A 16,482-nucleotide genomic window follows, 5' to 3' on the forward strand; every position below is an offset into this window, starting at 1 on the left:
AAAATTTATATGCGTCGCATCGGGCTGGGATGGGTCTGATGTACTTCCCATGATTTAACCCCTTTGAACGATGATAAGGTGCCTTGGTGTGCTGATCTGTATCAATTTTGATTCCACCGTTATAAAGAAGGTATAGAAATTTCACAGAAGCTACGCGTCGCCAGCAAGAAAGGGTAGGAATACTCGCTTTAGTTCGCATGGATGATAAACTATCGTGAAGTGAGTACCAGGAGAAAATAAAACGAAGGGCCTTATATTGATTTTTTTTCTAGTTTTTGGCTGAGGTATGATTGATGAGGGCTCCAAATGATGCTACCATACTCATGGATGGGCCTTATGAGGGTAATATAGGCTTTAGCTTTACATGAGAAAGAGGTGCTGACAGTTTTTTATGAAGAAATCCGAGTTGTTTGAATTCTTTTGCACAAGTGTTAATTACATGAGTATCCCAGATTAGTTTATGGTTAAATGTGAAGCTTAAATATTTCACCATATCTACCCTTGTTATGTTACATCCTGATAAACTGTAAGAATACACAAGAGGAGCTTTGTTATGTGTAATTGTGATGGAAGAAGTTTTGTAAATGTTAATTTCCATATCCCATGATTTACACCAATTGGCAATACTATTTACTGAAGAATTTAAATTTAATTGGTCATCCCGTGTACGTACCGTAGTGTAGAGAACGTAGTCATCAGCGATCCTTCCCATGAGGGTAACTTCGATCCAAGTAAAAGCTTCTCACAAAACCACTTCGATGGCTGCTTTTGCTAACATACTACTCTATGTACCACCGTTAAGGACATTACGCAAAACATCATTTAGTTTATGCGCATTTTTCTGGATAAAAATTGACCCTTTAAAACGTACAAGCTTTCCTTCGTCGCTGTTACATTGTTCGCGGATTGCCGAGAACTGCATCCCAGTGTCACAAATAAAGCACTTGACACAGTCTAGCAACGGCTGACAAGACACCGCTGTCTCGTTAAAAATCCCCAACACCCGGCGGGGCCTCAAAATCTACTCGAAACCAAGCTGTTGCCTAATTAATTCCAATTGTTAAACAGCGACCCGAGTATACTAGAAGAGCTGGATATATGTTATACCTTGCGTTTTAAAACACACACAAAAAAAAATCATTTTTTGCTAAGCTCTTCTGCATACCATTCACATATGTGTCATGTTATATTTTTCTTAAAAGGCTCTGCAAAAGCTTTCGATTTCTTTATGCTTGCTTGTTCACTGCATGCTAAGAGATTGTAAATTTCTATCTGCTCTTTAAATGAACGTACAACTTGTTGAATTGTCATTTTCTCTCTTTTTTTCCTGAAAGTGTCGTGGCCCTTCTGATGAAAAAATACATATTGCCTTTTATCACAACGCCTGAGACTACTGTACGTCTCAAAGAACTAATGAAATTTCGATAGCATACACAGCGAGTATACTCCTGTGCCTTGTGCAGGAAATTGTGAATGTTTCATCGAATTTGTACCAGTTTTCAAACTGGCTTCTACAGTCTACCCTGACCTGCCGTTCTGACTTGCTATACTGAGGCGGGACACTACTTTGCTGCGTCGCTTGTAACTTGACTCTGCTTAGCAGCACCCATCTCTCATCGGTAAGGCTGACAGCCTTGCATGCGTTTTAGATGCCTTAGGTGTGACGAGAATGCTGCGCATACCCATGCGTATTGATTATTCTCACTATCTAGAATGTCTGCCTCAAGCGATAGAGTATGGCGACGTTACTTAAGGCTCTGACTGTGGGTAACAAGGGCAGAATTTCGTTTCCTTTGCAAACAACTCGCGCTTGTTTTGCGATGGTTGCAAGCTCGTGCTAGCGAATGTTGTTTCCCTCGGTGCATGGTGTAAAGGAGTGAATGAGATTAAAAAGATGAAATCGCTGTCTGGTGCTTGAAAACGGATGGAGTGAAAGGGGTTCAGGAGACGATCGACGTGAGCTTTGGGAAGAATCTGAAAACAGACACATCGACCACGAACACTGTTTCCACGAGAGTGAAAGAAAGAGCTAAATGCGCGATTACGTGCAATCAGCCCTACAAGCAAGGCACACCAACCGGTTGTCACGCTTCTCGAGAATAAAAGACGGCATAAAAAGCTTTTCAGGCATCGTTCCTTGAGTTTCTAGAGACAAAGTTAAGGCCTCTCGAATTTCAAGCATTGCATTACCTATGTGCTGCGTTTAATAAAGGAATAGGTTGCTAATCACGCGTACAGGTGGAAGGCGGGAAAATGCGGTCGTCTTGTTAAAGGCATTAGTACTAAGAATTAGCAAAAAAATTAGCATTTCTAACCTGGGCTTCAGTCCTGGGTTCAAAGCGCTGCCCGCCGGCAGGGTGGCTTGGGCCGAAGGCGGCCGCGGCGCGGTACAGCTTCTGGCCGACATCGACGGACGGGAAGGCTGGGAAGGGACCTGGCGTCGATGAGTTCCGTGCCTCCACTGCGGCCACGAAGCGACGCACATCCCGCTCGAGAAGCTCGGGCTCTTCGAAGGCGGGGAAGTGGCCGCCGCGCGGGTGCTGCTCGAAGAGCACGACGTCATGGTAGATGTGGCCCACGAACGACTTCGGAAAGGCCACTAGTTCCTCGGGAAACACCGAGAACCCCGTGGGAACGGTCACGGGCATCCTGCGTGCAGGCCGACCACTCTCAGAGAAGGAATTCGAAACGCCGCTTGAGCTCACTGGTATTTGGAGCTGCTTAATGGGTCCAAGAAAAGCTTTTAACAAAGCTAGAAAAAGCCTATACGAGCAATATATATCCCATCAATCCTCTGTACAGCGCAAAATTTTTAAGTTTTTAAGTTAGCTTCATTAACATCGAACATGTGGGCGATCGAGAACGATGTTTCTCGTCGCCTCCCTGAACTCAGCGCGCACCGGCGCGCAAGAAAAAAAGAAGAAAACAAGTGTCGACAACACCTCACTACGCCCGTCCCACACGAAACGTTCGATGAGCGGGCGCGCTCGGCAAGTACCAATGACATCATTGGGGAGGTTTGCGTGCGGAGATGTGTCGCCCAAATCGGTTGCGTGCAGTCGCTATGAATATTTTTGAAATTACTTGTAAATTGAAAGCTCAACTCAAAGCTTTCAAATTTGACTGGAATGCTCACAAAGGGCACCTCTATAGATTCCTTGCATTGGAATTCTGCAAGTAGCATTTTAAGGGCCCTTCAATTCACTTTCTCCAGAGTAATTTTTTTTTTTTTTCATTTCCATGCAAATAAAGGATTCCTGGATGGACATGAAAAAGGCAGTCGTAATGCAGCATCTGCGGTTGCTAGGAAGTATCTGAGAGAAAAACATTTACTCTGGGAACAACTGCTAATGTTGGGTACGATATATAATTTTAGTTTTATGCGAAAAGTGTCATTGCAGCTATCAGTAAATCGGAAAGCTTTGTAGACGGTGATGGAAGATAAAGTTAGAGACAAATTATGTGAACAGGACAAATAAACTGGCTGCAAACCAGCGCAAAATTATAAAGTAAAATTCAAATACATACCTTTATCCCTTCCTTAGAATTTAATCCTAGTGCTTCGAACGAATGAACCTAGCAAGAACTTTGGGGCCAGTGTAGGTGCTGTGTTGCAAATGTCCGGCCCTATGTAGAAGTGGACTTTGCCAGCGTAGTATCAACACTAACCCAAGGATTGTGTTGCCTGGTTTACAACGCGGGGTTATTTTCAGCAAAGCTCACCTCGCTCATCGGCACCCCGGGTTCAAAGATAACGAAGGCGAGCCAAAAATATGAAGACCACTGCCGACGGCGTATGAGCTCAATGAAGGAGCGACTGAGGCAACCCTTCAGCCAATCACCCTTGAAGCGCGTGCTAATAATTCCAGTAACTTGTTCGTTAGTACCATCGCAATTACTGCCCGGTGTTTGTGCACGCAGAGACCATAGTGGCTGTTTTCCTCAGCTGCTGTAAAATTGTGATTATTGCCTTTGCCTTGAATCTGTTGTCAAATCCGGCCCGTGCTCTATTGGCTGGAGCTCTATTAGCCGGAAAAAAATCCCTGATGATTATCGCCGTTAAACCTGATTATCCGAGCGTAGGCTCTGTTAGGCATGACTACACGGTCACACTGGCGTTTCTTTTCTATTCCAGCTTTCTATCCGCGGCTGATTCTCGGTGAACTAAATCGACTGGATGATCCGGCTCAGCCTGACGCCAACACTGCAGCGTTGATGCACTCGGACCGGCAAACATCAGAGGCATGGCGATACTGAACAAACAAGCGCTGGCGAGGCAGTTATTAAACACCCCGCCTAAACACGTGGTATCACAACGGAGAGACCCCGTGTCCACGATCGGGATGATCGCTCGATGGTCCCAGGTAGTACTATGGACAAGAAAGATTAAACGGGCAATGGAGTTAGCAGGAGTGCTCGCGCTACATATAGGGCCGCTCCGGCGGCTGAAGGTCAGAAGCGCAAGTTAAGTTGCGGAGAGTAAAGCTACGCTCTAAAACTATCCTAAACGCTCTTGAACCTTCGATGATTGAGAACAAAAGGCTATCTTCTCCAATTCCAATGTCCTTCATACAACATTCAGCGCTGCTCTCATATCCTGAAAAGGTTCAGCAGCCGATTTGGTAAAGTAGGATTCGCACAACGTGAATAAGTAGTAGGAGATCCCAGTACAAGAAAATAGGACGAAGACAGATCCAAAAGTTTAGGAAGAAGGAAAGCTCGAAAACTCAACATTCTCAACATTCTCGTATTAACCGCGAGTGTAGTGGACGCAGTAGGCGAAAATAGCCAATATTCCTCCACCGCAATGAACGGGAGGCCAGGATGTTCCCCAGAGCATTCACAAAACAGTTAAGCTCTTCACAAGAGTACAAATTTTGTGCAACAGAACCAGCCACTGGCCATTTCTAGAAGGCCAAGAATCAGCCAAGATGCAAGCCTCAAATGTAAACCGCAGAATCAGACTAGCTGGAGAAAACAACGAAACACAGATCCAAGCTAATTGCACATAGAAATTGGCTAAAACATTTTCACGTGCGACAATTTCTGCTTTCAATGCTGATTTTTGTCGCACGAAAATGTCTATCTCTCTTATGAAGTAGGCAAAAGATACTGCCCCGTGCCCACGACTACTCAAGCGGTACGCCTTGCCACCTTGTATAAGGGCACGCTCTCATTAATTAGGACTCATTCATGCGCAGGACATTTACCTATTAGCTGACCTCCTAACTGTACAGATATGAAGCTTATTCAGATATCGAAATAAGTTCTAGAGACTACAAAAATTCACAACTGAAAATGTCATGCGCGTGGATCAGAAGTCTGCTTCCCGATAATGATTTCTCTAATGTACATCTGTCTTCTTTGCTGAATGCACTCGAATTATTCATGCGATATTTTTACACTCATGACTATGCGAACTGACTACTGCTTCTCCTCTACCCTCAACTCCGTCCCCTCCCTTCCCTCACCTAGAATTTTAGACCCCCCTCCTCCTTAATTTCCGTTCCCGAGGATATTCTTGCTGCAAGTTGACCGATATGACGCTCTTCAAAGTGAGCAAGACAGCAGATGGGTGCTGAATGTGCTCTAATGCCCATGCTCTAATGTAAGGATACCACAAGTACTACGAAGAGTCAAAGTCCATCTGGGTTATGGGAAAATTTTTTGGAATCCACCTGGTGGGGCGGCCCATGCCGGCGTCGAAGTTCTCCTTGTAGAAACGCACGCTGGAGCCGATGCTGTCGGTGAGCCAGTAGAGCATCACATTGGTGAGCAGCTCGTCGTAGGTGTACTTTTCGGTCAGCCCGCCGTCCTCACGGTGGATGTTGGAGGCGCGAGTCCACGTAGAGAACTTCTCCAGAAGGTAGGCAGCCAGGCCCGCCGGAGAGTTGAGCAGCGCCAGACCTGTGCATGCGGTACACGCGCCTTATACTACACTTCCAATAACCCCGTCGAAGTCTCTGCCCTGACAACATCACACCGCCCGCACGAATCTCAATCTCAGCTACAACCTTATGTTAGGCTACCAGGAGAAGATAAGCCATGGTCCCAAATGGTCACACAGCGGATCCCAAGGGAAGGAATCAGACATTTTGGTAGAATCTGCTTTTAGGAATGAAACATATAAGCTGACGTTTTTTTTTTATTTTTTTGCTCGAACCGACTTTATTCGGTGCCTTTTGCAGGGCCAGGTTTCTAGTCTTCAATATTCACAACCTTTTAGCGACGGCTGTTTGATTTATCCAACGTTGTTTTTGTTTTCTAGCCCATTGGAGGCGCGCTCAGGTGCCGGGAGAGCGACAGCATCAGGATTTCATGCAAATCGCACCTGTATTTTTTGCGGAGTCCCGCATCGTATTAGAAGTCTGGTTCCTTCGCATGTAGAAGGCTGAATGCTTGAAGATCAGCCGATGCGCGTTTTCATTAACGCATGCCTGTCCTTGCGCTGCTGCTTATTCATGGCGTCACTGTGCCTGCCGTACACGCTGGAACGGCAGTTTCTGGGACGTTGGGATGGCAATTGTGCAGTTTCTTTGGACATGCCGCTTCACCAACTGGCCCAAAAATCTACACTACTGAGCATCTGCAGCCTGGAGATTCATGAGACAGACCTCGCCTCTACGCAGTTAAGCCACCGCTTTCTCAAGTATCTTGAACTCTGCCCTCTTAGCTCAAGCTGTTTCTCATTCTGTGATTTTGTATAATACCCCTTCAACTGTGTAATGGTGTGAATACTCTGCTTAGTAATCATTTCTTTCGCACCGGCGAACGCTACTTCTTATTCGGCTCCTAGGTTGATTCCAATTTAAGTCCCCGGTGTTTCAATTCCTGCTCAAACTAACATGCAATGTCGCCCATGTTCCTATGTTTTCTTTATCCCTCGAAATCACAAACGTGCAAACGAGACAAAAGACAGAGCATCACTGCGCCCAGGATAGCCGAAATCAAAATTGTGGTGAAAACAGACTACTACGAGAGGCCTCGAGCACTGCGGAGCATATTTCCCTAGTTTTATCGCCCAACAATACTCATCGAGGGCACGGTTATCCGCAACACCATCGACATACTGGTACTTCTACATGGTACTTCAATTTCGGTAATTCGGTACCTGTTCAGAATTTGCGCTTAGCGCAATGTGGACCTCGCCACAGTGATGGGTACGCACCGATGGTATCCGGTTTGGTTCCCTGCAGGTGCATGTATCCGCTCTCGCGCAGCAGCTGTCGCACCTTGGGCCAGAAGGGCAGTACGTGCGCACCCTCCAGCTTCTCACCCTCGTCCAGCACCATCGAGGGGAAGAAGGAGCCCACGAGCAGCTTAAGCGCCACCATAGGACTCATCTCCACATCCATCATGTTCATGTGCGCGCCCAGAACCCTGCAATGAAAAAGATCTGCCGCGTTACTTTTCCTCGCCCGGCTCGGCATCACATATGCAGCCTTTGTCAAAAGAAGAGGCGCTACTTCCAAGCCATGGAGCAGGTCTTTTGTAACATCCGTGGTGATGCTTTTATCATACAGTGTACCGTGTTACCGTTTACGTTACGGAGTACCGGAAGCCCTCCCACCGGCAGTGCACTCGCCCTCACTGGTCTTGGCGTGGCATTCATGCGCTCAACTGGCTGGCACCTGGCGCCACCTAGCGCCCTCAAGGAGTGCTACCACGCGGGCAGACTCACGGTACTCCGGTAACGCACAGGGTAGCATGGTACGGCATGGCAGAAGTGTATTACCGCGACGCTACTACCGAAGCACCCTAATGCTCGGATGTTCGGTGAGCCGAGAACGCAAGTTCATCTAACCAAGAAAAGATCTGGAACTTTAAGGTAGACGACTTGGCTTGAATAGAAACAATTCGGTCCGCGAACGTTTTCAAAACCTCTATGCATGCCTGGCTAGAACAGTGAGCGTTTGCAGAGAACTTGTTGAGAGTAATGGCATTTATTTGCCTCTATTGTACTCTACTCCCGCATAGTTGCTCATGGCGCTGCTGAAACGAAAACGAGGTTATTTCGGCCACTTAATTCTAATTGTTATAGTTCACAACATCCTCTAGGTTAGCTGTGCCAAGTATGCTTTAGTTTAACAGATCACATATCATAACAACGATAATGACTAAGAGATACGAACACCATAGAAGTGATCACTCTGCGGAAAATATTAGGCGGCCTAAGCTGTATTCCGTCCAGATCCGCTGGCATAAAGCAGAAGAATGCAGTACTTAAGGCGGAATCGCACGCTACTTTTCTCTGCATGCGTAACTCACCGTTGAGGGTAGTAAGTCGCCATCAGCTTGGCAATCATCGCTCCCCAGTCGCCTCCCTGGACATAGAACTTCTGCCGTCCAAGCCGGTCCATGAGCTTGACGAACACGCGCGCTGCCTCGAGGCCGTTAAAACCTGCAGCGAGCACAGGGAAGCTTTAGGGTCGTTCACCGACGATCAGATTTGGGAGCAGCTGGAAGCGGTCCACGACCACTGCACATTGCGCCAGCCGCGTGCCCAACACATTAGTGAAATGAAGCAATCTTGCGGCGTTTTGTATTTATTACTTCGAACGACAGAGCGCCGCAAGCAAATTCGTTTGAAGCAACACAAACCCAAAGGCGAGACCACACGTCTTCTGTGGGTGTCTTAAAAGAAACCAGCAAAAGAGCAAAAAGTAATTTAAGCGCTTTAGTTTGGATCATGGGGCTTAATGTCACAAATCGACTCAGGCTATGAAAGACGCCGTATATGTAGGACTTCAGAAATTTCGACCACCTGGGGTTCTTTAATGTGCGCTGACATCACACAGCACACGGGCGCCTTGAATTTGGTCACCATCGAAAGGCGGCCGCCGCGGCCGGAATAGGATCCTTGGGCACAGTAGCCGAGCGCCTTAACCACTGCACCACCACGGCGGAGTGCAGCACTATTATTGTTGTGGAATGGTACCAATGTATGTAGTAGCCTACGTCGTCAAAACAACATACTTCCCCAGTTTCTTATTTCCTTATTTGGAGCACGAGACAATAGTCAACAAAAGATGAATTTTCAATTTCTTTTTCAACCAAAACATATATTTTCCATTTCTTTGTGCCAAGCCAAAATATTCTGAAAACGACTTGGCTTCCTTGTGAACATATTTCGGCGCAATAATGCCCTTTCTATCAGTCAGGAGCCGGTCGGGGCGCGATTTTCTCTTTTCAGTTCATTGTTGACATTTGTCCATTCATGAGCGCTTTCCCCTGCGCTCATTCTTCTGCCACACTTGCTGCAGCAATGATGTCTCCGCCGCCGATACATAACCGTCAGTAGCGCCCCTACAGGCGGGGCTCGGGGCGTATAGTGGGCCTTCGAGGAACTGCGAAGCTTCCGGCGAGCGCGGAGAATCGATATCTCCAAATTTAGGTACACCCCAACTGCTCAAATGGCAGTCATCAGCGGCCCCGACTCTTTGATGAAATCAAACGACTTCCACAGATTTCCAAGTTATGGAGGTTTATTTATTTATTTATTTATTTATTTATTTATTTATTTATTTATTTATTTATTTATTTATTTATTTATTTATTTATTTATTTATTTTTATCAATGAAATAGATGCGAAAACTAGCTCTTTACACAGCCCGGCAGCATGCCGAAAATTTGATTTTGATAGAATACTGTGCAACATGATTGCAACTTATGTTGCAGCTGCGACCTGCACGTGAAAGTAACTATTATCGGGAATTTGCGACGGCTCCTAGCTAATGGCGTTCAGCGTTGTAATTTGTGGCTCATCAGTGAGAAAGTTCACTTTTTTCCATGTAACTAATTTTACAGATTGCACTAAAAGACTAGACTCTGTCGCATAATTTAGGTTCTAGTGATATCCCATGCTCAACACAGGCACCGGCGTCTTCATGCTACAAACTTTGTTTTAAAACCATCCGAGAAAAGAGAGAGAAATAGTAGAAAAGAAAAGCAGGGAGGTTAACTAGAAGATGGCCAGTAGTCTTTCCTCCATCCACCATTCGAAGTTCTAATAATGTGCGCCTATAGAAACGCAGTTCATTCAGAGCCTTTTTAGGCGACAAAAACGCGATAATTTTCCCCATCGCTTTCAAACTGAACAACGACTGAAGGATTTTCATAATTTTGTGCCCTGTTTCTCGCAACCGACAGAAACATTGAGTAAAATGTCTAATTATGCAAGCCGTACGTCACTCCCTTTCCACCAGTATAGGGCTGCATTCCAATGTGTTCAAATGCAATTCTATATTAAGTACACATGACACATTAAGAAGGTTACGAGATAAAAAACTAAGTCTTATGTATTATAGGATGTGCATTATGGTAGCGTAAAAGGTAAACAACATCGATCACTGTTGTCTTCAAAAACTAGTGACATAAATTGAAAAACGGTTTCAAAACGCGTTCGCGCTTTGAAGTTCTGCAACGGAGAAAGTGTCGGGTTAAATAAAGCAAATTCAAAAGCGTTTAACAACTGTTTTTCTTCGATATTTTTGCACTATGATGATAACCACAGCCCCGAATTTTCAAGCCCTGGCTATGAACTTCCGAGCCTCTTCGTGACAAAATAAGGCATTATTTCTTTTGAGACCTTGGCAACGCTGGACAGGGGCGGGCAAAAAATAGATATGCTTTTTTTTAGACTTTCGCTCTGTAACTGGGCCACCTCTGCTGCCTGTTGTGGCTGTGGAAAGAAGGAAAAGAAAATGCACGGGCCTGCTACTGGCTCTATAGCTGAGCCACCTCCGTTGCCTGATTTATTTAAAAACGATTTATTTATAGGAAGGGAGAGGCACGGTAACTGTCTCACTTGTTTTCTGTGGACACCGCAACCGCGCCGTAAGGGAAGGGAGGAAGGTGGGAAAGAAGGTGAAAAGAGATAAAGAGGAGCCGTAGTGGAGGGCTACGGAGTAATTCGTGCAGACAGAAGAGAAAATAGAGAAGAAAGAAAAGGAAGAGGGAGAGAAAGACGCGCGCCGCAACAACAGCCGTCGTCCACCACTGAAGCGGTGGCGGGTGCAATGACGGCCTACAACAGATAAAAATTCGGTGGCAGGCTAGCCCCCGCCGCAAGCGGCGGTGACCTACCTGTCCCAGCCCCATCAGGGGAGTTCTTTAACTGATTTATTTATAGGAAGGGAAAGGCGCGGTAACTGTCTCACTTGATTTCTGTGGACACCGCAACCGCGCCGTAAGCGAAGGGAGGAAGATGGGAGTGAAAGTGGAAAGAGAGAAAGAGGAGCCGTAGTGGAGGGCTACGGAGTAATTTCGACCACCTGGGGATCTTTAACGAGCGCTGACATCGCACAGCACACGACGCCTCTTCGTTTCGCCTCCATCGAAACGCAGCCGCCGAGGTCGGGTTCGAACCCGGGTACTCCGGCACAGTAGTCGGGCGGCGTATTTGGGTTTGCTCGGTACGGTGGCTCCGCAAGGGACAAAGCAACAGAAGAGACGAAGAAAACGGGATGTTCCGACTAGCATCTACCGCCCCCAGGAGCCGAGCATCCTAGCGATTAGCGGCGCATGCTTTTTCAATGGGCGTCACGTTGGACGCGGCACTAGCTTGAGAAAGCCTATAATACTATTACTACTACTACTACTGCTACTACTACTACTACTACTAAATAATAGTAATAATATTAATAAAAATAATAATAATAATAATTAATACACAGTAATATTTCTCTGCTAATTATTAATATTGTTATTATTATTATCATTAGTAGTAGTAGTAGTTTAGAGGAAGACTCGTTTTACAAAGTTGACGCTGAATTGCCAAGTTAACGGCCGAATTAACTGGCTAAATATTATCTTCACAGTTTTAATAATTGATAATAATAATAATTGGTTCACAGGAAGGGAAAGGCGCAGTATGTGTCACACTTGTGTCTGTGGACGCCTGAACTACTCCATAGCCCTCCGCTACGCCTCCTCTTTCTCTCTTCCTCTCTTGTGTCTGTGGACACCTTCATCCCTTGGTGTCCACAGACACAAGTGTGACAGATACTGCGCCTTTCCCTTCCTGTGAACCAATTGATATTATTATTATTAATAATTAAAACTGTGAAGATAATATTTCGCCAGTTAATTTGGCCGTTACCTACAGACAATTCAGTGCCAACTTAGTAAAACGAGTCTTCCTGTATACTACTACTACTACTAATAACTACTACTACTAATAATAATAATTATAGTAGTAGTAGTAGTAATAGTAGTAAAAGTAGTAGTATAGGCTTTCTCAAGCTAGTGCCGCGTCCAACATGACGCCCATTGAAAAAGCATGCGCCGCTAATCGCTAGGCTGCTCGGCTCCTGGGGGTGGTAGATGCTAGTCGGAAGAGCCCGCTTTCTTCGTCTCTTCTGTCGTTTTGTCCCTTGCGGAGCCACCGTACCGAGCAAACCCAAATACGCAGTCGGGCGTCTTACCACTGCACCACCCCGGCGGGGCAGGGGAGTTCTTTCTCGTGCAGACAGAAGCGAAAATAGAGAAGAAAGAAAAGGAAGAGGGAGAGAAAGACGCGCGCCGCAACAACAGCCGTCGTCCACCACCAAAACGGTGGCAGGTGCAATGACGGCCTACAACAGATAAAAATTCTGTGGCAGGCTAGCCCCCGCCGCAAGCGCCGGCGACCCACCTGTCCTTGCCCCATCAGGGGAGTACCCAGGTACGCTGGACGGCAGGTCAACGTCGCTTGCGGCGGGGGCTAGTCAGCCACCGAATTTTTATCTGTTGTAAGCCGTCATCGGCCACTGCTTCGGTGGTGGACGACGGCTGTTGTTGCACGCGCGTCTTTCTCTCCCTCTTCTTTTTCTTTCTTCTCTATTTTCTCTTCTGTCCGCACGAGGCAGCGAAGCTGGCTCAGCTATAGAGCCAGTAGCAGGCCCGTGAGTTTTCGTTTCCTTGTTCCTACAGCCACTACAACAATCCTTGTTCCTACAGCCACTACAACAACAACCCAGCCCCGTAGATCCAGGAACAGCCACGATTCGCCACCTCCACCTCCCCACCCCCCGGTTCTATTTGACAAGGGGCGCACGATGTACCGTCATGACCGGTCGTGACGTCACAAGGCGATTCATGCATATACGAAGCTGACGCCACCGGGCGTCCGATTGAGGCGTCCGTGCGGCCTTTCATTTGCCTCTTCCTCGAACGCCGCACCACACAGCAAACAGAAGCTAGCAGACCTAGATGTCTAAGAGACGCGCTAGTACAGCAGGCATCAGCGGTGTTTGAAATTGATTTACAGGGTAAAAAAGGCGCAGTATCTATCACAATTCTTGTTGTGGCTGTAGGAAGAAGGAAAAGAAAACGCACGGCCTGCTACTGGCTCTGTAGCTGAGCCACCTCCGCTGCCTCGTGCAGATAGAAGAGAAAATAGAGGAGAGAAAAGGGAAAGGGAGAGGAAGACGCGCGCGCAACAACAGCCGTCGTCCACCACCGAAGCGGTGGCGGGTGCAATGACGGCCGACAACAGATAAAAATTCGGACAGGCTAGCCCCCACCGCAAGCGGCGGTGACCTACCTTTCCCAGCCCCACGGACACATGTACAACGCCGTAAGAGAAGGGAGGAATATGATAGTGAAAGAAGAGAGGGAGATAGAAGTGACATAGCGGAGGGCTACGATCCACCACGCTATAATGACTTTCGCCTCATCGCACATTAGTGATCCAAAGTACCCACTGCAATTTTTTATATATCTAAAAGAATTACGCTTGATTCACTGGTTCAGTGCCGTTAATTCGCTGATGATCCGATTGTATATCACAACGTTCATTCATGCCATGACCAGGCTGCTGCAAATTAATACCTTACAAACGTGTCCTTCTCAGTGCATGAATTTAAATGCTGGTTTGTTTGGTTTGGTTTGGTTTGGTTTGAGGGGCTTAATGTCCCAAAGCGACTCAGGCTATGAGAGACGCCGTAGTGGAGGGCTCCGGAAATTTCGACCACCTGGGGTTCTTTAACGTGTACTGACATCGCACAGCACAAAGGCGCCTAGCTTTTCGTCTCCATCGAAAAGCGGTCTCCGAGGCAGGGATACGATCCCGCGTCCTTGGGAACAGTATCCACATGCCCAGAAATTCCGATAACACGCAGGGAACCACCATTAGCTTGTACATGTAAAAAATCAATAATGCTAATATTAAACAGGATGCTAATTTTAAATATTTAGGAATAGGAATGGACTAGAAACTGACTTGGAGTAATTATGTCTGAGTTGTTTCGGCCTCGTTAAGAAAACTGTGACTAGTTAAACACCGCTTAAAACATACCACCACTGTAACTAAATTGACTGCCTACACGACGCTCATTAAACCGTACCTTCAACATGCTGATGTTGTATACAATCCCCATACAAATACTGACATTAATTAAATTGAAAGCGTACCAAAAAAAACGCTTAGATTTCTTTGTATAACACCATGCTCTGTCTCTGATCTCGGAATATGATCCTGCCGTCCGGTACTCGAATGTCGGAGAAACCTACATCGCTCACAAACTTTATTCAGTATTGTGAATAAGCACACACGTGACATCCGACACTTACTTTATTTTAGTAAATCAAGGAACAAGAGGTAAGCATAGTAAAACAATTGTGTTGACACGTACTAAAGCTAAAGATTATCGCTTCTCATTCTTCCAGAAAACTGTAACTGAGCGGAAAGATCTAACGCGAGTAACTTTTTATCTGTCTTGAGTCGAATCCTTTGTACCTGCAGTGAAATCTTCCTATGATTTGCGCTATTTTTGTGCGACAAGCTCATTTGCTTTGCATCCATGTTCCTGTTTGTTATGGTTTTGGTATCTGACACTCGCGCTTAATTTTTTGTTGTTTATTTCGATATTTAATTCAACCTGTCTTTTTTTTTTTTTCCTTGTACTAAATCCTACCTGGACTTCCAAGAGGCCGTTGGCAGTCCTAAAAATGAATATAGGATAAATATGAAGACCAGTAGTAAGAAAGTTTACGCAGCATCAGAAAGAAGGCTCATTAAATGCTGACAATAGCAAAACAGTTACTCGCAAAGATTAACCTTTACGACACCATGCCCAGTCTAGCGTTCGCATCACGAACACGGACTTTGAGTCTGTGCCGTTTCTGTGCTTTCTGCAATAAGCGGTTAACTGACTCTACACGACAACCCCACCGGTGACCGAGCGCGCACGTCTGCAGGCCGAGGACCTGACGGCATGCTTGTAGAAGGCGATGACCGTTCTTGTGACTCAAATTGGCGAGTTTTAGCAAGGCGTAACCGCAGAGCGTGCAGCCCCACCGTGTACCGTTACCGCATGCGCAACAGGTCCAAAGGGAGCACCAATTATTATACAGCATACCTCATCCCACACATCATACTCTCGCTATATCAGAGCCTAGTGTACTACCAGCGTCAAGCAAAACGCGGCCAAGACAGCGCCAACAGGGACACTAAAATGACGGCATCTTCGCTAATGGAGACAATATTAACACACTTGGTATTCACGTCAGTGTGGTGTGATGTTTGATCACTGCGTCAAAATATTAACAAACCCCGCCGTGTTTAAACAAAAATATTTCTCTTTTACTGTGGGGTTTCAGTTGCCGCATTCGCGTTGCATTTGACGCAGGTACACATACGGGCCAAATGTGTACCATTAGAGACCGGCAGCGTTAGCATACGGGAGTAGTGCCGCAGAAAAAAGTATGCTAAAATTCTCTTTTACAGTGAGTGCGCTGTTGGGCGAGTCGCTGGTACATTAAAAAGGAACTGTGCGGAACAAGGACCGAAGAGAACAGAACAGAGCAGGCGAAGACCGTAAAGAACTTTGCTCACAAGCATTCCTATCTTATATGGCTTTATACGTACGTACCAGCAAAATATTGAATCAAGCGAAATTTAAAAAGCTGTTTTTTTTTTTATATAACTACCAGGCGGGCCGCTTATTCAGTCATCCCCTTTCTTCAACATAAAAACATGATTCGGCGTCTTTTCACGCCACGTGGTAACGACTTCTTTTTTTTTTTTCTAGAAAGCAAAAGCTGGTAGTAACCCTTGTTACATGCAGCCTTAGAAGAACATGTAACGCGTGCCGCACAGAGGGTACGTAATGCCAAAATTACGCAGCTTAAAGCTACACAACCATGACGCGAAACTAACTATTTCTAATGTTTCATATCGTTACAATCAAAGGGATAAGACCAAACAGCTAACTTCCACTAGCCGCTTTATTTGGCATTTTTGCTTTGTGCGCTGTGAAATATAAAGTGTACTCACAAGCCCGGACCTTCACCAAGTTATTTCGTTTAATTATATGGTACCAGTAAAAAAAAACAAAAAAAATATCTGTTCTGTCACAACACTTCCTGTGCTGTTTGTGACCGTGAACCTGTTGTTACAACAAACATTTCCGCAGAAGCATTAGAATTTTGTGTAATTACGTTAGCAAAGTACTACAAACTACAGAAACGTAATACAGAAAACAATACACCAAGGGCTC

General features: G+C 45.9%; 1 protein-coding gene across 1 annotated transcript in view; it reads right to left on the reverse strand.

The window, feature by feature from the left end:
• The window catches only part of LOC146208715 (epoxide hydrolase 1-like), a 72,122-nt gene that overhangs the window by 8,476 nt on the left and 47,164 nt on the right, over positions 1-16,482 (reverse strand). Inside the window, exons 5-8 of the mRNA XM_084595939.1 lie at positions 8,269-8,401; positions 7,169-7,380; positions 5,679-5,907; positions 2,316-2,649 (exon numbers count right to left, since the gene is read on the reverse strand). Of these exons, the coding sequence (XP_084452065.1) occupies positions 2,316-2,649; positions 5,679-5,907; positions 7,169-7,380; positions 8,269-8,401 (908 nt within the window). The remainder of the gene's footprint in view (positions 1-2,315; positions 2,650-5,678; positions 5,908-7,168; positions 7,381-8,268; positions 8,402-16,482) is intronic.

Source organism: Amblyomma maculatum, chromosome 1 (genome assembly GCF_055883805.1).
Source record: "Amblyomma maculatum isolate TAMU_Amacu chromosome 1, ASM5588380v1, whole genome shotgun sequence".
Classification (NCBI taxonomy): domain Eukaryota; kingdom Metazoa; phylum Arthropoda; class Arachnida; order Ixodida; family Ixodidae; genus Amblyomma; species Amblyomma maculatum.